The sequence below is a fragment of the Salmo salar genome, chromosome 15 (assembly GCF_965601325.2).
Source record: "Salmo salar chromosome 15, fSalSal1, whole genome shotgun sequence".
Classification (NCBI taxonomy): domain Eukaryota; kingdom Metazoa; phylum Chordata; class Actinopteri; order Salmoniformes; family Salmonidae; genus Salmo; species Salmo salar.
In genome coordinates, this window is record NC_138305.1 from 76939893 (window position 1) to 76966080 (window position 26188).

General features: G+C 40.5%; 1 protein-coding gene across 1 annotated transcript in view; it reads left to right on the top strand.

The window, feature by feature from the left end:
* LOC106572182 (neuronal acetylcholine receptor subunit alpha-4) overlaps positions 1-25279 on the top strand; it is a 73383-nt gene extending 48104 nt beyond the window's left edge. Inside the window, exons 8-12 of the mRNA XM_082961497.1 lie at positions 15569-15741; positions 18860-18904; positions 19227-19336; positions 20740-22237; positions 24892-25279. Of these exons, the coding sequence (XP_082817623.1) occupies positions 15569-15741; positions 18860-18904; positions 19227-19336; positions 20740-22237; positions 24892-25017 (1952 nt within the window). The 3' untranslated portion in view covers positions 25018-25279. The remainder of the gene's footprint in view (positions 1-15568; positions 15742-18859; positions 18905-19226; positions 19337-20739; positions 22238-24891) is intronic.
* The last annotated feature ends 909 nt before the right edge of the window (positions 25280-26188 follow it).

A 26188-nucleotide genomic window follows, 5' to 3' on the forward strand; every position in this document is an offset into this window, starting at 1 on the left:
CACAGCAATGCATGCAGAATGGGGTAAATGCAATATCAAAAGGTTTAACAAGTGACAGTATTTTGCAATTTTATAATAAGGCGACTTTGTAAACTCTAACCTCTACTGTATCTTACACACTTTCAGATCAATAATGTAAGCTACGGCACATACTCAAGTAATTGGCGTCAGCTGAACGGTCAAGTATGCACTCAGTGGTAGATAATGTGACCATTTTTGAAACAAGAAATTTGAAGCGTTTCAAACTCAGAAAGCAGATATACAGTGCCTTCAGAAAGCCCTTGACTTATTCCACATCTTGTTGTCTTACAGCCTGAATTCAAAATTGATTAAATAGATATTTTTCTCACCCATCTACACACAATACCCTAAAATGACAAAGTGAAAATATTTTTTTTGAAAATGTATTAAAAATGAATACATAAATAACTAATTTACATAAGTATTCACACCCAAGAGTCAATACGTGTAGAAGCACCTTTGGCAGCAATGACAGCTGTGAGTCTTTCTGGGTATGTCTCTAAGCACTTTCCACACCTGGATTGTGCAACATTTGCCCATTATTCTTTTCAAAATTCTTCAAGTTCTGTCAAATTGGTTGTTGATCATTGCTAGAGAACCATTTTCATGTCTTGCCATCAGTGGTGACCCGTCATTCAGGGCAGGTATTATTTTTTTTTACGTGTCACTTGTCAGTGTCACATATGAGTTTGCAAACTATGTAAAAAAAAAAAATATATATATATATATATATAATTTAATTAATAAAGCTGCATACAAACATGGTCTCTTTTTTGTTTTCTTGAGTAAGGCAGCTTCAAAATGCAGGTGTTTCAGCCTATCTCCGTGCTTTCTGTGGTGGTGGGGCAAGCCAGCAGAAAATAGGAGCATAGCATCGGCTCAGTGTTCTGTCACTCATGGGGACACTACGTCACAGGCCAAGTCTAAGTCCTTAGTAAGAGTAGACATCGAAAATGTCTGCTCTTTGGGTCCTGCCGTAGAGTTATATTATAAGTGCCCTTCCATGGACTCATGTCAACATCTTACTTTCAAAATCTTAGCTAGCAGTCATCATCATGAATCAAGTCGACAATCTACTGGCAAATCCTTTTTAATCCTTGTCATATGAAAATAAATAATGAAGAAAATGTACAGATAAAACATATCGGTGCTCATCGGCCATTGGACATACCCATTACATAACCAGTTGGAAATCGCTAATTGAACAATGAGTGGTTTGGAAGTAATCAGTGGCTAACTGCAAGCATTGCAAAGCAATCACTAGCCTGCTATTCAGTAGAGTGGCTGTGTGTTTTTTTTCCCGAGTTCCCACCATGAATCCAGAGAATGCCAGACTTTGATGCCAAAGTTTAGCCCACAAAGGACCGCCGAGCCACCTTCCTGCTTAAGTGAGCAAGGTGAGTCCAAAGATGTCTTGTATGCTGCTGCATAAATTATGTAATATGCCAGGGAGATATGTCTGCTATAGCTAAGAAAGTAATACTAAGTGTATGTTGTGTAGTAAGCTGTTGGTAGCCCATGTGCCTCACCCTAATAATTTGGTCTATTTTCACCAACACGGTATTGTAATCACATCGTTCGTGGCCGGTATGTGATTGTTTGCTTTGACAGTGCTACTGATAGTAGTGGTGGCGCTTGGCCACACGTGCAAATTCAGCACACACAGCATTCTATAATAGAAATGTGTTATTTGACGGTTCAAATTAAAAGCTTATTTAACGAGTCAAATAGTGTTATTTGACGTGTATCTTTTTTTGACACGCAAAGACCCAAGCGGCGTTCAGTGTGCCTCACCCTAATAATTTGGTCTATTTTCACCTACTGTTCTAACTTGGTGGTGCACATGTAGCCTATAACCTGTTTAATAGAAATGAGAGCTTTCATTGTCTGCTTATATGCCCCCTTTATTTATCCTACGGTTCTGACTTGGTGTACACTGTAAGAACGGCCCATGTTCTGAATTCTGTCCCTGTACATTTCAAAAGTGCTGAACAAATAGTTATATTGACTATGTCCGTCGTCGCTTGCTCATTAATGTCTTAATCGAAAATACGGATTGCCTCTTATCCACTTGTCGTCCCCTTATGCCATAGTTTGTCAGCCATATCAGTTATGTTTTTTATAAGGCAGTAAATGAGGCTGAATGAACTGTTTTGCTGCCAGACAAGGCTCCGCTGATAGCCAGGTGTAGCAGTGGTAAGGTGTTGGGACTGCTGTTGGGTCTCTGCTGTTGGGACAGCTTTATGTAGGTCCTAACAATTTGTGGGCACCGTTTGTCACCGTTATAGTGCAATTAATGTATTGTTTAGTGTTGTGTTCTGCAGTGGCTTTGCTAGCATGCATCCCACTTTTTTTTGCACCACTAAGATTTACATGCTAAAATCGACACTGCTTGCCATAGACTTTCAAGTAGATTTAAGTCAAAACTGTAACTCGGCCACTCAGGAACATTCACTGTCTTCTTGGTAAGCAACTCCAGTGTAGATTTGGCTTCATGTTTTAGGTTATTGTTCTGCTGAAAGGTGAATTCATCTCCCAGTGTCTTGTGGAAAGCAAACTGATTCCTCTAGGATTTTGCCTGTGCTTAGCTCCGTTCTCTATCTTTTTTTATCCTGAAAAACTACTCAGTCCTTTAAAAATAAAATGTAAGGGGTGGATCAGCTAAATATTGCGGAAAGATTGTTGCTTCCATCAATGTAATTGTCTGCATCATTTCCAATCCCCCAAAGATGTTTTTGGTAAATATATATATCCATATACAAACACGTATGCCTACATATACACATATATACATACACATACCTATATAGACATACATACCTTTTTAAGAATATACCTTTATTATTCCCCGCAAACCATACCACCCTTCCCCCAATTGGAGTAAACTAATAGACACTTAGGCTTCTACCTTCAGTTTATGCATCTTGTACACATTTTACAGACACAATCTATTTTACAATAGTAATATTTAGTTTGTTTTTAGTCCTTCCTCTATTTCTGATGCCCATCCAGTTTGATTTCTATTTGTAACTGTGCTATTTCACAACATTTATGAACCTATATACATTTTACAGACCCCGTATGTTTTACATTGGTTATCTTATTATTAGTCCCACCCTTCAGCTCCATTCAACCCCTCCCATTTATCTCTTAACATCATCCATTTTGGATTTCTGTTTGCCATATATTTTTAAACTGTGCTGTGATGCTTCACAAAAGTACTGAACCTTTATTTTCTCATAGCTTCTACAGATTGTAAATTAAAATACATTTTTTTGCTAAAATAATTATTATATTATTAATTGATTGACTTTGGCTTTTCAAATTACCCACTATTGCTATCTGCAGCGCTAGTTCTAGGCAAATGTTACAATTCTTCAGCCATTCCTGGACCTGTGACCAAAAACGAGCTATATATGGACAATACCAAAACAAATGATCTAATGACTCTGCCTCCTCACAGCAAAATCTTCAGAGCTGGGAAGACTGTATCCTCCATATATACAACATTATATTGGTTGCAAGAATTTTGTATAGTAATTTAAATGTAAAAATTTGAAGTTTTGAATCCGGCATATCAATTCATAAACCATGTGCTATGGAATGGGTACATCAAAAATCTCTCCCCAACTATTTTGCAATTTATATGGCACAGCTGTCAGTTTTTTGGTCCTTAAATGAAATTGGTATATGTTTTTATTTATCACACTTTTCTTTAACCATTTATGTTCTTTAATACAGGGCCGACATACAAGTTCCTTACTTTTTTCCCCTTCTACTTGCCTCTTCCATTTTTGTGGTAATGCTGCAATTAATTGGTTGTAATTTTGGGTAGAGCAGACATTTCCATATGTCTGTGTTAGCTGCATGTGTGACATAACTCCACCAGTCCTATTTATTATATAAAATTTAAATTAAAATTAAATACTAAAATTATACCTTTTTTAAACATTTCTTCGAAGAATATATATTTTTTTTATCAATTAGTATATTTGAGTTTAACCACAATATTTGTTGTATTATTTGTTCTGTCTTTTCAGGTGGATTAAACTGAAATTGCAACCAACTTTCTAATGCTTGTTTAAAAAATAACGATATTTTGGACATTATTTCCTTTTCAAACAACCGAAAGTGAGCAGGTGTAATCTGAATAAAGGGAAAAAGGCCATTCTTGAACATAGGATGAGACATTCCTACCAATTTACTAGAGAACCAGTTTGGATTTACGTATAACTTTTGTATGACTGATGCCTTTAGTGAGAGGTCTAATGCTTTAATATTTAATAATTTCTGCCCTCCGAATTCATATTCGTTATAGAAATAGGCCCTTTTAATTTTGTCTGGCTTGACATTCCAAATAAAATTGAATATTTGTTGTTCATATAATTTAAAAAGCAGTTCACTAGGTGTAGGCAAAACCATAAGCAAATAGGTAAACTGTGATATGACTGAAGAGTTAATCAGGATGATTTTTCCACAAATAGACAGGTATTTTCCTTTCCATGGTAGCAAGATCTTATCTATTTTTCCTAACTTTCTATAAAAATGTATTGGAGTGAGATCATTTCTTTCTTTTGGGATTTGCATACCGTCAGACCATTTAATTGGTAAACTACAAGGTAATGTAAAATTTGCATTTTGTAGTGATCCAATACTCATAATTTGGTTTAATCCAGAGAGGATAGCAAAAGTATCTAAATCCTCTATGAGGCCGTGGAGAGATTCTAATTGTGGTTTTAAAAGAAAACATGAATCATCAGCCTACAATGACACCTTAGTTTTTAAGCCACGGATTTCTAATCCCTTAATATTATTGTTTGATCTAATTTTAACAGCTAACATTTCGATGGCAATAATAAATAGATATGCCAATAGAGGACAACCTTGTTTTACTCCTCTAGATAACTTTCTGAGATATAGCTATTATTTACTATTTTACAGCTAGCGTTACAATACATAACTTTAACCCATTTTATAAGAGATTCCCCAAAATTGAAATATTCTAGGCATTTATATATAAACTCCAGTCGTACTTTATCAAAAGCCTTTTCAAAATCAGCTATGAAAACCAGGCCTGGTGTCCCCAATATTTCATAGTATTCTATTGTTTCCAGTACTTGTCTTATATTATCTCCAATATATCATCCATGTAAAAAACCTGTCTGATTAGGATAAATAATATCTGACAATACTTTTTAAATTCTATTTGCAAAGCATTTTGCTAGGATTTTTGCATCACAACACTGAAGTGTAAGAGGTCTCCAATTTGTTTAATGGACTGGACCTTTATATACACCACTTGGGTCCTGTTTCAGTAATAATGATATCAGACCTTCTTGTTGCGTGTCTGATAATCTGCCATTTATATAGGAGTGGTTAAAACATGCTAATAATGGTCCTCTGAGTACATAAATAAAGTTTTGTATACTTCCACTGGTAGGTCATCCAGCCCTGGAGTTTTCCCAGCCTTAAAGGCTATAATTGCATCAAGAAGTTCCTCCTCTGCAATTTGGTCTTCGCATGAGTCTTTCTGTACAGATGCTAATTTTACATAATTATTAGGAAAAAAATCCATACAATTAGTTTCAGTTAGTGGAGATGGAGGAGACTGAAATGAAAACATATTCTTAAAGTACTTTACTTCCTCTTTCAAATATAATTTGGTGAATCATGCGTAACTCCATCATTTGTAACAGAGAAGAATATGGTACATTTTCTCAATATTGCATCCAGTTTGCTTTATTTTTATTATATATTACACTGGATCTTTCTTGAATAAATTCCTCCTTTTCTTTTTGTTTTTCCTCTAACTTATTCTGTGCCTCTATGGTACAGTTTTTATTGCTATCTAACTGTACTGTTAGTCCTTCAATTTACTTTGTTAATATAGACTCTTGATCTAAATTGCTTTTGTTTAATAGATGAGTACTGAATTTCATGGCCTCTAAAGGCACATTTAAAAGTGTCCCGTACAATAAGGGGATCTGCTGTACCTATGTTATGTCTGAAAAAGTCAGTTATAAATTCTTCTGTCCTAGTTATAAACAATTTATCATCTAGTAGGCTTTGATTCAATTTCCAATATCCTCACCCACGTGGAAATTCTGTAAGAGTAATATATATGCCAATTATGTGATGATCCGACCGCATTCTTTCCCCTATCAACACTTTTTTAACTTTCGGTGCCAGAGAGAATGGCATAAGAAAGTAATCAAGACGACTAGCTTGATTAAGCCTCCGCCATGTATATCTCACTAGGTCAGAGTATTTAAGTCTCCATATATCCACTAATTCCAATATATCCATGACATTCATGATTTCCTTATGTGCCTGAGGGTGATAGTTTGTAGTGTGATTTCCTTTCCGGCCCATAGAGGTATTTAAGACCGTATTAAAATCTCCCACCATAATAATAGAGTCTAGTGTTTCTTGTAGAGTTGATACATTCTTATATATTTTCAAAGAAAATCCTCAGTCCTTAATGATTACAAGCATACTCATAACATGAAGCAGCCACCACTATGCTTGACAATATGGATAGTGGTACTCTGTAATGCGTTGTATTGAATTTGCCCCAAACATAACACTTTGTATTAAGGACAAAAGGTGAATTGCTTTGCCACCTTTTTTGCAGTATTACTTTAGTCCCTTGTTGCAAACAAGATGAATGTTTCGGAATATTTGTATTCTGTACAGACTTCCTTCTTTTCACTCTTTCAAATAGGTTAGTATTGTGGAGTAACTACAATGTTGTTGATCCATCCTCAGTTTTGTCCTATCACAGCCATTAAACTCTGTAACTGTTTTAAAGTCAACATTGGCCTCGTGGTGAAATCCCTAAGTGGTTTCCATCTTCTCCAGCAACTGAGTTAGAAAGGACGCCTGTATCTTTGTAGTGACTGGGTGTATTGAAACAGTACATCATCCAAAGTGTAATGTCCTGGGAAATGTTCTTGTTACTTACAACCTCATGCTAATCACATTAGCCTACGTTAGCTCAACCGTCCCGTGGAAGGGACACCGATCCCGAAGAAGTTTTAATGGTCCTGGTAAAATTATTTTTTTCTGTTGATCAATGACACTGACTGATCAATACACTAAGCTGGATTCAATAGGTATCAATAGGTATCGCTGAAGTATTGCTGAAGATCCGTTGAAAAATGTACAGACTTATTTAAAAGTGGTCTCCAAGAAACTTCCACATGCAAATAGCCTCTGTACTGTATATGTGTGTCAAGCATTTCAGGATAGTGGTGATTTAAGATTAGTTTTGCCTTTCATATCACAGTGAGATCAGCACTCCTACTCTGTTGCTTGATAGGCATACATGTAATATATAGTGTTGTGAAACTATTATGTCTTTTGTGGACAATGCATTATTTAATTGAATTATATCTCTTCATATTGATATCCTCTGTTGTCAGTGATATTGATCTCGCACATTAGTTGTAATAAGTTGTCAGTGAAACTTATTGGACGGGCAGTAGGCCTATAGCATCTTGTCTTCAAACTACTGTGGTCAATGTTTCAATGTGGTCTCAATTCAATGTTTAATCCATTTATCTCCCAGATTGTGATTTACAAAATGGCATTTCTGGTGCACAGACAACGTGTGAATTCTCATCACTCTATGACAATGGATATTGGATTACATTCTCCACTGGCTTATGTGGAAAACAATCACATTTAAATGTATTTCTTTTATTATCAACATATACAGAAAGTTTACATTTTCCTGGTTCAGTCATTGACTTTTGTCAAGGTGGTTGTATTCCGTGTAGTCAACAGATCGCACACACCATGCAGATGCCCTGTCCTGGCACCTTTTAACCACCCGTCTTCAACCACCTCTTGGGCTGGTACAGATGTGTTTGGGGTTGGCATCGAAGCAATATTTCCCTTTGCCCAAGAGTTTCAAATTGGCTTCAGACTGAGGGAGCTAGTTCAACTTAGTGTGACCATGGTTTAGCTAGCTAATCTTGTAGTAAATGTGATATACGGTTGCAGAATGGCATCATGTGGTTGAAATCTTAAAGGGATGGAGTGTAATCTAATTATACCTGAATACCTATGCATATTGTAGTCTAAAGCAAGAAAACCAATTATCTTTTAAAGGAGCAATCCACTTCCCAGGAATCAAAGCGGATCTTTGACTGCTGGTCTTATTTCGTGTTTATACGTGTGTGGCGTGAGCATATGTTTTATGTGGATGTGCGCACCTGTGTGTGTGATGTGGTAAAGTGTGTGAAGAACACAGATGGTCTGTGACGCGCTCATGCAAAACATACGGTACCAGTCAAAAGTTTGGACACTCCTACTCATTCCAGGGTTTTCCTTAATTTTAACTATTTTCTACATTGTAGAATAATAGTGATGGCATCTAAACTATGAAATAACACATATGGAGTCATGTAGTAACCAAAAAAGTGTTAAACAAAACAAATATATTTTATATTTGAGATTCTTCAAAGTAGCCACCATTTGCCTTGATGACAGCTTTGCACACTCTTGGCATTCTCTCAACCAGCTTCATGAGGTAGTCACCTGGAATGCATTTCAGTGAACAGTTGTGCCTTGTTAAAGTTAATTTGTGGAGTTTCTTTCCTTCTTAATGTGTTAATGTGCCAATCAGTTGTGTTGTGACAAGGTAGGGGTGGTATTGAGAAGATAGCCCTATTTAGTAAAAGTCCATTATGGCAAGAACAGCTCAACTAAGCAAAGAGAAACGAAAGTCCATCATTACTTTAAGACACAAAGGTTAGTCAAATGTCAAGTGCAGTCGCAAAAAACATCAAGTGCTATGATGAAACTGGCTTTCATGAGGACCGCCACAGGAAAGGAAGACCCAGAGTTACCTCTGCTGCAGATTATAAGTTCCCAGAGTTACCAGCCTCAGAAATTGCAGCCCAAATAAATGCTTTGCAGAGTTCAAGTAACAGACACATCTCAACATCAACTGTTCAGAGGAGACTGTGGGAATCAGGCCTCCATGGTCAAATTTCTGCAAATAAACCACTACTAAAGGACACCAATAAGAAGAAGAGACTTGCTTGGGCCAAAAAACACAAGCAATATACATTAGACCGGTGGAAATCTGTCCTTTAGTCTTATGAGTCCAAATTTGAGATTTTTGGTTCCAAACGCTGTGTCTTTGTGAGACGCAGAGTAGGTGAATGGAGGATCTTCACATGTGTGATTCCCACCATGTAGCATGGAGGAGGAGATGTGATGGTGTGGGGGTGCTTTGCTGGTGACACTGTCAGGGATTTATTTAGAATTCAAGGCACACTTAACCAGCATGGCTACCACAGCATTCTGCAGCGATATGCCCTCCCATCTGGTTTGCACTTAATGGGACTATCATTTCTTTTTCAACAGGACAATGACCCAAAACACACCTCTGGCCTGTGTAAGGGCTATTTAACCAAGGAAAGTGATGGAGTGCTGCATCAGACTACCTGGCCTCCACAATCACCCAACCTCAACCTAATTGAGATGGTTTGGGATGAGTTGGACCCCAGAGTGAAAGAAAAGCAGCCAACAAGTGCTCAGCATGTGTGGGCACTCCTTCAAGACTGTTGGAAAAGCATTCCTCATGAAGCTGGTTGAGAGAATGCCAAGGAGAAATCTAAAATATATTTTGTTTAAAACTTTTTTGGTAACTACAATATTCCAAATGTGTTATTTCATAATTATGATGTCTTCACTGTTATTCTATAATATAGAAAAAATCTTGAATGAGTAGGTGTGTCCAAACTTTTGACTGGTACTGTAGCTCTCTGAGTGCAACTACGTGGCTACACACACACACACACACGCACGCACGCGCACACACACACACACACACACGCACACACACACCCTCATATCAAGGGAGCTCTGTGTGTTTTGATCTATACCTTGAGATGCTTCAGTGGTTTTGGGGCCCATCAATAATGGAACTATTTTGGTAGCGAGGGATTCCCTCGCGACTACTGACAGTTATTTGATTAACATGAAATATATAAATGTAAAATCTATAGCCCTCTTCCTCATCATCATTGTCTTTCTCTTTAGATACACCTGATCTACAGTTTAGATCATTGTTAGTCTGGTGGGTTGTTTCAATGCTGCTCTGGAATAGATGGTGCTGTTCTACTGTGGATACTCTACGATGGAGGAATCTTGAATATCCTAACTTTTCCTTCGCTATAGCCAGGCTCATACTATCTAGCATGTTCTTATTACCTGTTGTGAACACCACCCCCCCACCCCCCGTGTCACACCACCTCGGCACTTCCTTCGCTCAATTATTAAGGAGGCCAGTGCCAAAAGTGAATCCCACCCCTCATTTCTCTCCTCACCAGGTTTAATGAAACAGCTTCTTTTTTCCTTTCCTTTTCTCCACCTCCCACCCCCCAGCAACAAGCCAAAAGCACAGATGATCTGCCTCATCATTGAAGGTGGACTGTGTACGTGTGCGTGTCGGCGTGTTTGTTTGTGTCAACAACACCCAACCTTAATTGGTCTTCATGTACTTCCTGTCTTTCCCTCAAAATACGTCCTGAATTAATCCGCTGAAGTAATTCGTTATCGAGTCTGAGCAAACAGTCACCGATCAAGTATTTTCTCTCGCCAACACAGATGAACAAAACACTCACCCCACACATCTGCCCTGTGTTTGCTGTGTAGCGAAAGAAGGAGAGGAATCTATCTATTCATCTGTCAAGTCCGTGTTAGTCATCGCTTGTTGGAGAGAGTGTCTTTGATTTGAAAAATCAATACATATACTGTGGAGGCTTCTCTCTGTGGGTACTCTGTGCCTTGAAAAGGAACTCAGCATCCGACAAGTAAATGCCTCTTCTTAGTCATCACGCCACTCCTATTTCCTAACTACACTGTTCAATAGTTTTCAATGCAGGGTTTTCGCTGAAGCGGACCTTGTAAGGTAAATGGATAACGCTTGATTGAAGCTTCTTTTAAAACCATTTTCTTCTGTCTGAGCACCCTTTTCAGCTATTCAATGTCGATACCATGTCTTTTTTTTTTATCATCCTTGCAATGCAAGGTGAGTACATCAAAAAGTGAAAAGCTGTATGGTTCATGCTCACCTCTTGACTATGAAAGGCCTCTATATATATATATATATATATATATATATATATATATATATATATATATATATATATATATATATATATATATATATATATATATATATATGCCCATCTTTGCCAATGAGCTGAAACTACAGTATGCCAGCATATGGAATGTGTAGAATGGAGTGATAGGGGAGCATTTGGTCCCAAAAATATTAGGCTTTATCTGTCTAAGGGGGGAGTTGAGATGCTGCATAGAGACAGCTAGGGCTAGAGAGAGGACTATGTCAAGTGAGAAAGAGGGAGGAAGGAAAGGGGGAGGAAGATGAAGATATATCATTCAGGATGAAAGGTAAGACAGGATAAAGAGGATATAGTATTTCTGGAGGTGAAAACAAACGGATGGACTGTGGACAGAATTTGGACGTTAGAACTCAAGGGTAACATGCTGACTACACCAGACACGCGAGTGCGTGCACCATCGTCCACATGTTTATTTTGTCTATCCCACCAGATGCGATCATGACACACAGGTTAAAAAAACAAAATCAACTGATAGAGTGTGAGTGTGAGCAGAGAGGGAAAGAGAGTGTGAGCAGAGAGAGAGAGGAGAGAAAGGAGAGCGAGGAGAGAGAGAGATATTAGAGGTGGCGGGGAGGAGGAGGATAGAGAGAGAGAGGTAATGAAAGAGAGAGTGGGGAGCCACACTTGGCTTGAGGATTCCATGGGATCGAGGAGAGACTTTGAGATGGTGAGTTAAGGGACAGAACAGAAGGGCTTGTGGTCATTCATATTCATGTATACTAGCCAGCTGGTCACTGAGAGGAGAAACATGCAGATGGAGAAGCGGCACGTCCTTCACGAAGACTCCAAGACTGATTTTAGCTCTACTTTGTCTCCAACCAAAGACTGTAGGAGATCTTAACCATCTATCTACTACCTTTCTGTTTTGTTGGCGACTTGACAGGGTTGGACAAGCCATCCCACATCCAACTGGTAGAACATTTATGCAAGTTGATTAAAGGGGATTTGACACCCTTTGAAAAGACCGAAGCCCACCAAATATAGGAGATAGTTGACTACTGGAAACTACACATTAGCGTATGCACTATGAATCTTTCCAGGTGCTTACGCTTGCTGAGCACACTTTTCTTCGTGCATCCTTCTCAAGGTAAAGTCTTGTGAAATTCGACCTTTAATTGATGTTGTCTCTGTGAGTTTCAGTTTATAGGCTGATCATTGACATGCTTGTTGGACTTGACGTTACAGTTTCCTATAGATTATAAATTGTTTAGATTATGTCATGATAAAACATGAATCGTATGTTACAGATGTGTATATTTGTAATGTGATCAATAACAAATGTCATATCAAATATTCTCAAACATATAAACCCCACACTATATCAGGTGTTTATCACAATGATTTGCAATGACACATTTTCATTATGGATCATGTTGATTTTAAGCCTGCTTTTGAGAGACGGATTCCCTGTTGTGCTTGTTGTTTGGACTCAGTTGTTGTGAGGGAGTTGGAATATGGTGTGCATCACAGTAGGTTGATGACACCGTCTAATTGGGGAGGATGGGCTTGTGGTAACGGCTAGTTTCCATGTGTTTGATACCATTCCACTCGCTCCGTTCCAGACATTATTATGAGCTGCCGTCCTCTCAGCAGCCTCCTGTGCTGTGCATACACTATTGACTAATGAAAACAAATTCATCATAAGGAGGACAGATTTGGGTACACTTAATATTCATGCAAGCCAAAGGAAACCACTTATTTTATATGTGTCCCTGGACAGCACAAATGTATTTTACAGGAGAGACCCATACCAGTCTTTACCAGTCACATTCAGATATACAGTAGATTTTCATTTAGTTGTGTCAGTTAAAAGAAGTCATTGTTTTACAGTAAACAGATTTCATTCACAATTACACAGTGAGGATGATGATAATCGTTTAAGAGAAATTATAAACTGGGTGGTTCAAGCCCTGAATGCTGATTGGCTGATAGCCGTGGTTTTTCAGACCGTATATCACAGGTTTGACAAAACATGTATTTTTACTGCTCTAATTATGTTGGTAACCAGTTTATTATAGCAATAAGGCACCTCGGGGATTTGTGATATATGGCCAATATACCAAGGCTAAGGGATGTTCTTATGACCTTATTGTTTAAATGTTGTCTTTGCCAGTAAGTAGTGGCTAAGAAATGGATAGAGACCATTGTAAAGAACAGTCTATCAAGAGCCAAAATAAGACTGATACAGACACCTACCCTCAGTGTTGAAAATAAACTTGTATCTATTGAGAAGCCATGCAGGATGCATATCTCTTGTTTTGTCTGCGACAAAGCTTGTAAGTCAAAATCCAACGATAGGGACAAACATACCTGTCCCTCCCAGCAGTTATTGGAATGAAAGGTTTCCCTGACGCGTCTCAAGGTTGTCCGGTGTCTGGACATGTCAAGCAGATCCAGGTGTAAACGGAGAGAAGAAAAAATAAGTATATCCATTTAATACGTTATTGATCCTGAGCCTTTAAAAATAGAAGAGGATGCCAGATTTCAGGCAACTGAAGGACAGCCCATCAGCTTTGATTGAGTGGAGATGAGGACCTGAGTGTACGGGCAGCATGCTAAGATGCACTGTGTCACCGACTCACCATTGTTAATGTTCACACTTAGGTATCTTTGCAGAAGTCTGTTATATTTGGCAATTAACATCCTATAGGGCTGTGTATGTACAGTACTCAATACATGTGCAATGGCATAGAAATAATGAATAAATAAAAGACTGGGCTTAAACATCCCCCAGACTTTGCTCTCACTCCTCTCCTAATTGTTCTCAGACATCGTTAGGTCATCCTCCCTGCTATGTGAGCCGATTCTAAAAAGGAGGGATGTAATTGAGTTCACTCATCTGAGCCGAATGGGAGGGAAAGAGAAGGGGAGGGACGGAGAAAGAGAGAGTTAGGGGAAAGAGAGAGGGGGGAAAGAGAGAGAGGATGAGATAGTGAGAGAGAGCGGCTGAGACGAGAGAGCGCGAGAGAGAGGAGAGAGAGAGAGGGGAAGAAAGAAAAGAGAGGGAGAGAGGGGAAGAAAGAAAAGAGAGAGAGAAACAATGTACTCCAACTGCCTTCAGCCTTCATTCCTCTTTTTGATCCTCTTCTGCTTCCTTCTCTCTCTCGATCTGATACTGTCTTATGTTACCATATGCCAACACTCAGCAGAGGTCCCCCTCTTTCAGATTACACCTCCTATCCAAATGCAAAGAGCTGTTTTTACGATGGCTGTCTGCTTGAGAGAAACTCATTATAAGATATGAGCTTTTGGTGGTGGGAGGGGTGGGGTCTACAGTTTGTATGCAGTGTTGCATATGTGTGACCTCTCAATTTCTGCGTCTAATAGATCTCTCTTTTTAGATGACACACAGGATTGTACTCTGAGTTTAAATGTCAGGGAGTTAAAGGTCCAATGCAAAAGTATGTGTAAAGGTTAAAAGAATCCAAGAATCTAAAAAGGAGAATAGACATGGGAATGAGCTCTCCAGAAGGAGTTAATGATAGGAATGAGCTCTCCAGAAGGAGATAATGATGGGAATGAGCTCTCCAGAAGGAGTTAATGATGGGAATGAGCTCTCCAGAAGGAGTTAATGATGGGAATGAGCTCTCCAGAAGGAGTTAATGATGGGAATGAGCTCTCCAGAAGGAGTTAATGATAGGAATGAGCTCTCCAGAAGGAGTTAATGATGGGAATGAGCTCTCCAGAAGGAGTTTCTGATGGGAATGAGCTCTCCAGAAGGAGTTAATGATGGGAATGAGCTCTCCAGAAGGAGTTTCTGATGGGAATGAGCTCTCCAGAAGGAGTTAATGATGGGAATGAGCTCTCCAGAAGGAGTTAATGATGGGAATGAGCTCTCCAGAAGGAGTTAATGATGGGAATGAGCTCTCCAGAAGGAGTTAATGATGGGAATGAGCTCTCCAGAAGGAGATAATGATAGGAATGAGCTCTCCAGAAGGAGTTAATGATAGGAATGAGCTCTCCAGAAGGAGATAATGATGGTAATGTCAAATCAAAGTAGCAAAATAGTTGGTAGGTACTAGCCAAGCATCAGGAGTAAGATACTAGATGATTGTTGTCTGACTTGTATGAAAAGACAACGGTTTACTTCCTGATTCCACATGGGTATATGTTTTTCATTACATAATATTAATACCCTGAAACAAAAATATCAGTAGAAAAGTGACGATAGTAGGTTATTGAGTTAATGATAAAGAATATGTATTTCACAGAGGGACAGCCTAAGCATTCACTTGTCCACTGTCTGTAGCCCAAGTAAGCAGTGGCCTAAGATCTATTTTCAAACACTTTCATTTGATACTGTACCAAAATGCAGTAACTTGTTGTTCTCCAAAGCTGTGTGTGGAACTAGACACCCTGACTATTGTCTTTCTTCCTCCCCCCAGTGTGTCCTCTTGGTGGACCCCGGGTCCATGCTTTCCATGCTGCCCATGCCGCTGAGGAGAGGCTTCTCAAGAACCTGTTTGCCCACTACAACAAGCTGTCCCGGCCTGTGGCCAACACCTCAGACGTGGTGCTGGTCCACTTTGGCCTCTCCATCGCCCAGCTTATCGACGTGGTTAGCAAACTCAAACGACTCCTATAGTTATTCACATAATTTTGTTGTGATTGACAGATGCACTGGGGTGAAATCTTTAACTTAAACTTCAGTCAAATTTCCACGTGTCAAAAGGAAACTAGTGATTTAGGTAGAAGTTAGGATTCACTGTGTTTGGCCACACTGTAGTGCAATATAATTGTTTTAAACATGACTTGATCTGTTTTAGTCTTATTGATAGGCTGAAACATGGTTGTAGACTGGTTGTGAAACCATATGAGTCTATAGCCATGTCTCAGGGGCAAGACCTATGCCAGGACCCTTCATTTCAAGAATTTTAAAGCGCTTGTCTCCCCCCTAGAAACTATGAGAAAGTTATTGACTCCAGAGACTGTAATAAACCTATACAGCGAGTTGGATTTTAAAAGGCAAATACAATCATTGGTCTTCACAGCCTTTAACTCATTAATTAAAAGCTTTAGATTAAACTTGTGTACCATGTTTCCTAAGGGGACGGTCCTCACAATGTTGACACACAATTAAAAGGCTTACTCTCTCCACTTGCCTGCTTTGCTGCCTCTAAAGAGTAATTTCTGGCTAGAATTACCGGCCAAAGACTTGTGAGCAGAGAACACAGGCAGATTTTTTTTTCAAAAGGAATGTTACATTGTGTTGTATTCACACATTTGTCTAATGTTTATTTTGTAACTTAGTCATGAAGCATATGGCTTTCTTGGGACAAATAGGACATAGGCGTTTAGGGACCAAAAAGCTGATCATTAGAAATTCAACAAGCACTTGTGGGTAGCATGTTGTTTGGGTTTTCAAAATGCTTTACAGGACTGTATTATCATACATGATTCACCACTATGCATACTTTAACCCAAATGTTCATCTTGGAACATCTTGAAAATAATGTTGAGAGGAGGGAAAGGGATACCTTGTCAGTTGCACAACTGAATGCATTCAACCGAAATGTGTCTTCTGCATTTAAAGGTTCAATATGCAGAAATCGCTCCACCATTTCCTGGTTGCAAAAATTCTAATAGTTTGCCTAATTTCAGTTTATCATTGTACCATCTAAACCGCTGTGAAATATATTTTCAATAACCCACAATATTGTGTTTTCAGCTCATTTGAAGCCGATGTACAAAACCTAGTAAAAGACGCAAAAAATAAACTTAAGAATGGCAAGAATTGAAATAGCGCACATAGAACTGATCTACCTCTTCTTAGACTTGCTTTCAATGAAAATAACAGATCTATAACGCAGATTTCAATATGAATTTGGTCGGGACTCCCACTAAATTACATATTGCAGTTTTAACACAAAGAGAGGTGCGGGGGGCTGCCTTAATCAAGGTCCACATCATTGACTCCCAGGGAGCAGTTGTTGTGAGGGCAGAACAGCAGATTTTTCCACCTTTTGGTTACTGTCCCAACACTCTAACTGCTAGGCTACCTCCCACACCAAAGTTAACATTAATAGGTCATTTGAGGCAAAGCAGTGCAATCTCCCTAAATATTTGTGTGACCTTATGTCTCTATAGAGTAAGAATGTTTTTGGAAGAAAAAAAAAAAATATATATATATATATATATATACGTACACACAGCGCCTTTGTAACGTATTCAGACCCCTTGACTTTTTCCACATTTTGTTACGTTAGTCTAAAATTGATTCAATAGTTTTTTTCCCCTCATCAACGTACACACAATACCCCTAATATGACAAAGCAACAACAGGTTTTTAGACATTTTAGCCAATTTATATATTTTTTAAATAAAAAATATCACATTTACATAAGTATTTGGCAACGATTACAGTATTGAGCCTTCATAGGTATGACGCTACAAGCTTGGCACATCTGTATTTGGGGAGTTTCTCCCATTCTTCTCTTCAGTTCGTCTCAAGCTCTGTCAGGTTGGATGGGGAGCGTTGCTGCACTGCTATTTTCAGGTCTCTCCAGAGATGTTCGATCGGGTTCAAGTCAGGGCTCTGGCTGGGCCACTCAAGGACATTCAGAGACTTGTCCCGAAGCCACTACTGCGTTGTCTTGGCTGTGTGCTTAGGGTTGTTGTCCTGTTGGAAGGTGAACCTTCTCCCCAGTCGGAGGTCCTGATCGCTCTGGAGCAGGTTTTCATCAAGGATCTCTCTGTACTTTGCTTCATTCATCTTTGGCTTGATCCTGACTAATCCCTGCCGCTGAAAAACATCACCACAGCATGATGCTGCCACCACCATGCTTCACCGTAGGGATGGTGCCAGGTTTCTCATGGTCTGAGAGAATCTTGTTTCTCATGGTCTGAGAGACTTTAGGTGCCTTTTGGCAAACTGCAACTGGGCTGTTATGTGCCTGCAACTGTGCTGCAGAGAGAGTTGTCCTTCTGGAAGGTTCTCCCATCTCCACAGAGGAACTCTAGAGCTCTGTCAGAGTGACCATAGGGTTTTGGTCACCTCCCTGATGAAGGCCCTTCTCCCCCGATTGCTCAGTTTGGCTGGGCGGCCAGCTCTTGGAAGAGTTTTGGTGGTTCCAAACTTCTTCCATTGAAGAATGATGTAGGCCACTGTGTTCTTGGGGACCTTCAATGCTGCAGACATTTTTTGGTACCCTTCCCCAGATCTGTGCCTCGACACAATCCTGTCTTGGAGCTCTACAGACAATTCCTTCATGACTTGATTTTTGCTCTGACACGCACTGTCGACTGTGGGACTTTATATAGACAGGTGTGTGCCTTTCCAAATCATGTCCAATCAATTAAATTTACCACAGGTGGACTCCAATCAAGTTGTAGAAACATCTCAAGGATGATCAATGGAAACAGGATGCACCTGAGCTCAATTTCGAGTCTAATAGCAAAGGATCTTATTACTAATGTAAATGGGAATTTTAGTTTTTAATTCTTAATAAATGTGCAACATTTCTAAAAACCTGTTTATGCTTTGTCATTATGGGGTATTGTGTATAGATTGCTGAGGATTTATTTTTACTTAATCCATTTTAGAATAAGGCTGTAATGTAACAACATTTGGAAAAGTCAAGGGGTCTGAATACCTTCCGAAGGCACAGTATATTTATATTTATTTACATTTTTTTACGGTACACCCTTCAACTCCATCCTTCTTTTTGTGCAAACAGGACGAGAAGAACCAGATGATGACGACCAACGTCTGGGTGAAACAAGTACGTTCGAATCAAATGCAGAGCTCCATTGTACATTAACTGGGCCATAGAATTAAATAGAACACAAATAGAATATAATATAATAGATCTCTATGAACTATAATTAAAAAATAATTATAATTAGGTGGGTGCTTATCTAAGTGTGTATTATATGCATGTGTGAAATGAAAATGTATTTTTTACATATCCCAACACACCCTCGGAGAGTGCGGTCACGGCAAGAGCAATTGCCATGATTGTATTTCACATTTACCTTTGACATATATTCTTTGTAATGTAACGTGCCTACATGAATATAATATTTCATCTTTATTCCCCGCAGGAGTGGAATGATTATAAACTCCGCTGGAACCCAGAGGAGTATGAGAATGTCACCTCCATCCGCATCCCCTCGGAAATCATTTGGAGGCCTGATATTGTGCTTTATAACAAGTAAAGTACTTGTTTTTAGGCAATCCTTCACTTCAAACAAGTTGCCTAAGGTGTACCGAAACTAACAGTGTAATAGTTTGACAGCTGGACAGCAACTCGTTATGAAAGACTTCAATATTGACTGATGCATTTTCGATTCCAAATTCTGACTCCGAATTCCAATTTTCCTTTTTTGCTTGGTCTGTCCCGCAGTTCAACTCTCAAGAGTCATTCCAATAGTGAACATATGGGGTGTATTTAGTAGTTGTGCCCTCAGCCCCTCGCTTTTGCCCCCTCAAGTGTTCTCCGGAGTAGACTGATTGTCACGGTTCGTCACCGTTATAGAGTGAAACCGAATGCGTGGACTGAACGAAAAAGGAAAACCAGACCGGCTTATGTATATTGTCTTATATAGACCGCTGTTTTGATGAGTAACGATTGAGGTCGGTGAAATCCCTTCACAACAAATGGGATGAGTATTAGAACAGCTGGAAATATGTTTAAGCATCGAGCCAAATCTTTTGTCCTATGTCATTACTTAATTTGGCTAAAATAGATCTGAGAGAGGTCAGTCAAAATGAGCCTGGTCATAAACAAAACGTATTTGATTTATTACATTGCACAATGCAATAGACTAGGAGGGGAATAGAGGACAAAATGTGATTGGATGTGCTTTGGGAGGTCAAAGACAACATGTCCCCCTTTGACTGATACCCATTGTTGGACACATTTTACATTCTGTAAAAGGACAGTAAACTGATAAGGATAGCTAGATTGGGTTTCTAACCTGCAGCTGGGTTTTCATAACCGGGCTGGTGGCTAGGTGAACCATACAGACATTTGTGAATGATTGGATATCACAAAGAAACATCATCACCTTTCGCAGTTCATGGCATCCAGACTTTTGGTTTCATGAAATCAATAAATTAACATGTGTGGTCTAATGTGAAAATAGTCCAAGCAAACATGGAAGCATGAGTTCAAAGCTCAGTCAATTATTAGTAGTACACAAATTACATTTACTGTTGGCAGCAGGCAGGGAAAATGCATTTGGGAATATCGCAAACTCAGTTCATGAGTACATGCATTTTGTAGTTTTGTTCCTCAAAAATGGTGTTTGTTGGTGTGTTCCTTATTGTACCTGAACATGCAGTCAGTGATAATATAGTGTTGTATTGTGTAAAATTGTTCATGAATAACACTGGGTTTGGATCTGTTAAATTCTTCACAAATGATATAGTGCTAATTTAAGTCTGGAAACCAATGCTGACTTAAGAAATGCACGCAAAGTAAAAAAAAATGTAAATGGTCCATATAGTGTTTGTAGACTAAATCCTTAAAGTAACTGCCATATTTCCAATGATGATATTGCATGAATAACACATTCAAGGGGTTGCTACTTCTCTAATGTATTTCCTCTGTAGCGCTGATGGTGACTTCGCGGTGACCCACCTGACCAAGGCCCACCTGTTCTACGACGGACGCATCAAGTGGATGCCGCCGGCCATCTACAAGTCCTCCTGCAGCATTGACGTCACCTTCTTCCCCTTCGACCAGCAGAACTGCAAGATGAAGTTTGGATCATGGACTTACGACCGTGCCAAGATCGACTTGATCAGCATAGCCAGTGATGTGGACCAGATGGACTACTGGGAGAGTGGCGAGTGGGTCATCATCAACGCCGTGGGCAAGTACAACACCAAGAAGTACGAGTGCTGCACCGAGATCTACCCCGACATCACCTATTACTTCATCATCCGCAGGCTGCCGCTCTTCTACACCATCAACCTGATTATACCATGTCTGTTGATCTCCTGTCTGACTGTCTTGGTCTTCTATCTGCCCTCCCAGTGTGGCGAGAAGATCACCCTGTGTATCTCTGTGTTGCTGTCTCTCACCGTCTTCCTCTTGCTCATTACCGAGATCATCCCGTCTACCTCGCTGGTCATCCCACTCATCGGCGAGTACCTCCTCTTCACAATGATCTTCGTCACCCTCTCGATCATCATCACCGTCTTTGTGCTCAACGTGCACCACCGCTCGCCGCGTACCCACGGCATGCCGCACTGGGTGCGCCGGGTCTTCCTAGACCTGGTGCCTCGTGTGCTTTTCATGAAGCGTCCACCAGCCACCGCCAAGCAGAACTGCCGGAAGCTGATTGAGATGATGCACCGGACCAGCTCCTCGACAGCAGTTAGTCAGTCGCAGTGTTTCTGGGCCGGGGTGGAAACAGGGCTAGGACAGCTAGGACAGCTGGGACACACACTGCCTGCCACCCCCTCTGACAGCTCCAACATCCTGGCCCTTTCCCCTTCACCATCTCCCTCTCCTACCCAGGGCCTGCCCTTAGAGGAGCACCCTCTCAAGGCCCCCCAGCTCTTCTGCCGCTCCCCTTCCAGCCAGTACTCCATCCTCCTGGAGGAGCCTGGCAAGCTCGGGAACACCGCCTCCCCTTTGTCCTGCTCAACCCACTCCTCCACTCCGTCCTCCTCTCCCCCGTCTCTGCCGCTGGGTCCCCTGGGTCCAGTCCACTCTCTTCCCCGGGACGAGCCACGAATACTGTCCCCCACCGGGCGGAGCCACAGTGTAGAGCATGTGTTTGACCACCAGAGGGAGCCTAACTGGGAGCCCCCCCAAAGGGTCGGGCACCGCTGCCGCTCCCACAGCTTCCAGTACTGCTGCCTGCACGAGGAAGGGGGTGGGATTGCTGGTGGTGGCAAGGGCCGAGAGGCTGTAGGTGAAGGAAGGCTAAAGAGACAGGTCCTGCTAGACCAACTAGCTAGAGCCTCCTCCACAGAGCCCACCGTTGATCTAGTGATCCGGGAAACCATGGTCCCCAGAATATCCCCGTCGATGAGAAGGGCCATTGAGGGTGTGCAGTACATCGCTGACCACCTCAGGGCAGAGGACGCCGACTTCTCAGTGAGTTTGTTGACATTACCTTTTCTGTCAGAGTTCCTTAATTTCCTTATGAACCTTAAATGGTTTTAATAACATTCTCTCAATGTTGAAAGTACCATTGTCTTCTATGAAGATCTTGTTGCAAGGTTACTCTATGACTTGATATACTGCAGGGGTCTCCAACAGGTCGATCGCAAGCTACTAGTACTGTAGCTTGCAGCCCACAGATGAGTAGCTCGCCAAACAATTCTGAAAATACATGCAATTGTCACGCTTTCCATTGCAAACTGTCATAAACAAATCTCACAAGTATCAGACACCACAAGCTCCCAGCTACTATCAAATCAACAAAACATTGACATTCTCCTACCCCGGTTTGCCACTATTGGCTTAAAAAGCCAAACCTAACACATTATCAGCCAATACATTTTCAGCAATATTTGTCTTTCACTACATGTGTAGCCAGTTGATTTGATAACCGCCTTGTGGGTTGACAGACATACTTTCCACAAAACTGTCTCAATTAAATGTTAACTGCAAAGTACACTTACCTGGCAGAAGTATTTCATGAGTAAGTACATCATTTGTATCTATTATTTGTTATTTGCAAACTTTGCCATGAAATGAGCAACAGCAGTACAGAACCGTTGCTAGACCGGCACATTCCTCACATGCTTGATCAATCAATCAAATGTATTTATGAAGCCTTTCTTACATCAGCTGATATTACAAAATGCTGTACAGAAACCCAGCCTAAAACCAGCAGGGTCAAATAATAATAATCACAGTGGTTGTCGAGGGTGCAACAGGTCAGCACCTCAGGTGTAAATGTCAGTTGGCGTTTCATAGCCGATCATTCAGAGTATCCTGCTGTCTCTAGAGAGTTGAAAACAGCAGGTCTGGGACAGGTAGCACGTCCAGTGAACAGGTCAGGGTTCCATAGCCGCAGGCAGAACAGTTGAAACTGGAGCAGCAGCACGACCAGGTGGACTGGGGACAGCAAGTAGTCATCAGGCCAGGTAGTCCCGAGGCATGGTCCTAGGGCTCAGGTCCTCCAAGAGAGAGAAAGAGAAAAAAGAAAGAGAGAGAGAAAAAGAGAGAAAAAGAGAAAAAGAGAGAATTAGAGAATTAGAGGGAGCATACTTAAATTCACACAGGACACCGGATAAGACAGGAGAAATAACAGACTGACCCTAGCCCCCTGACACATAAACTACTGCAGCGTAAATACTGGAGGCTGAGACAGGAGGGGTCGGGAGACACTGTGGCCCCGTCCGACAATACCCCCGGACAGGGCCAAACAGGCAGGATATAACCCCACCCACTTTGCCAAAGCACAGCCCCCACACCACTAGAGGGATATCTTCAACCACCAACTTACCATCCTGAGACAAGGCCGAGTATAGCCCACAAAGATCTCCACCACGGCACAACCCAAGGGGGGCGCCAATCCGGACAGGAATATCACGTCACTCAACCCACTCAAGTGACGCACCCTTCCTAGGGACGGCATGGAAGAGCACCAGTAAGCCAGTGACTCAGCCCCTGTAATAGGGTTAGATGCACAATTTAAGGGAAATTACTCAAAAATCTATTTGTTAGTTTTCAAAAAAAATTGTCTTATGTGATTTAAGCATTGACAAGGACTCAGAACATCAAATTTCGTTGTTTCTCAAGGAACAATTGTAATTTTGAGAGTAAAAAGAATTATAATTAAAACGTAATTTGGGAAAATATAAAACAGATTTTATGGGGCCCCCCTTAGAGTTGTTTATTAACCACTATTTTACCAGGTATATTGACAGAAAACATAGTGGACTACTTTATCTTGTACACTAAAGACCCGGGGAAGAGTTGCAGGGGACAGGAGAAGAATGTACCTATTTGAAAGCTACCAAAAAACAAGTAGCTCGCCACACGTTTCATTTTTTTTAAGTAATGCTAGAAAAGGTTGGAGACCCCTGATATACTGTATATTGTAGTCATGATCCACATGAAAAGTCTTTAGGTAAAAGTAAGGTTTAGCTCTGGGGTATTCAGAAAAAATGGCATTTGAGACTTTTCTCACTACCTTGCCAAATCCATTCCTTCATATTTAATGGATGGCCGCTCCCCTAAATTTGAAAATACAAGCCTTTCCAGGTGTCCTTGAGACAAGGTTCCTGTGTTTTCTTTTGAAGCACAACAGGGTCGTGGTATTGCGAGCAGAAAACCAATAGGCAGGAAATCACTTTGATGTCCTTGGTAAAGATATATCGATAGATGAGAGTCATAGGCAAACAGGTGTGACACAGACAAGCTTTGATTAGCAATCGAGGATTGTTTCTACTGTGAAGAGAAGCTGCTGAATAAACAAGCCAGGGCATATCCAAGGCAAAGATTGGTGGTCTCTGCAAAAGATAGTAGCACAATGTAGCTGAAGTATATGGCCAGGAGCTCTAGCCAGTGTATGCTTCTCTTTGAAACAAATAAGGCTTTACAATGTTGTCCTGAATATTTCATAAGCAAGCTGGGAATGACTGACATTGAAGGGATAGCTTCCCCTTGTAATGAAAAAAATCATCCATTCGCGAGAAATCAATCAAGGGCAGAAATTGACAGCCTGTAAAATGTATGTGCGGTGTGGTGTGGATATTCGAAATGACCATCTCATCTCTTTTCTTCTTCTCTATCAGGTAAAGGAGGACTGGAAGTATGTGGCCATGGTCATTGACAGGATATTTCTCTGGATGTTTGTACTAGTGTGTATACTGGGAACACTGGGACTATTCCTTCCTCCTTGGCTGGCTGGAATGATCTAGAAACCTAGATTCCAGACACAAGGAAACCGTGTGGAAGTCCGATTCTGAGAGAGATTAACGACAAGAGACACAGAGTTACAATGCAAAGTTACCTGTGAGTCTCTCTAGGCCAATGTATTTCTAGGTTTTCTAATAGTGGTTGATTTGTATTTTATGCCTTTTTTGTTACTTTTTAGATTGAACGTGTAAGCCACTGTCTTTATTTGTGGTTGCCATTGTGTACAGGTTATCATGAGGTTATTCAATGAGACATGGGGGGGGGGGGGGGGGGGGTGTCTTTCACTGATTCCACAGAGCATATGAATTCTTTATGAGGCCAAAAGGCTGACAGTGAAAACATCCTTCAAAATTTCAATTTGACATTGAGCTGCGTAGCCCAAGTCCTCACCAATGTATAACGAATTACTGTAAGGTTGGGCTGGCCTACGCACACACACACACACACAAACACATATACACCTTAGTGTCAGAGGTGACATGGAAGGTTTCTGATTCATTAGCTTGAAATGCTGAAACTTGAATTAATCCGTTTCAATTAAATGGAGGGTAATGTAAAAAAACAAACAGGAATTTGTGGTTCATCAGGAAAAATCATATCCTGTCACAGTTTGTTTATCTGATATTTAATTTTGCCTGATGACATAAACTATATATACAATAGTATGTGGACACCCTTTCAAATTAGTAGATTTGGCTATTTCAGCCACTCCAGTTGCTGACAGGTGTATACAATTGAGCACACAGCCATGCAATCTCCATAGAGAAACATTGGCAGTAGAATGGCCTTACTGAAGAGCTCAGTGACTTTCAACGTGGCATCATCATAGGATGCCATCTTTCCAACAAGTCAGTTCGTCAGATTTCTGCCCTGCTAGAGCTGCCCCGGTCAACTGTAAGTGCTGTTATTATGAAGTGGAAACGTGCTGAAGCACATAAATATCATCTGTCCTCGGTTGCATTACTCACTACCGAGTTCCAAACTGCCTCTGGAAGCAATGGGATCTTCATGAAATGGGTTTCCATGGCCGAGCAGCCTCAGTCAAGCCTAAGATCACCATGCGCAATGCCAAGCGTTGGCTGGAGTGGTGTGTCGTGACTTTACTTTCATTAATCTGATGACTGTTATTTATCTAATCAACTAACTATGTTTAATTGTTACCCTATTAAATTA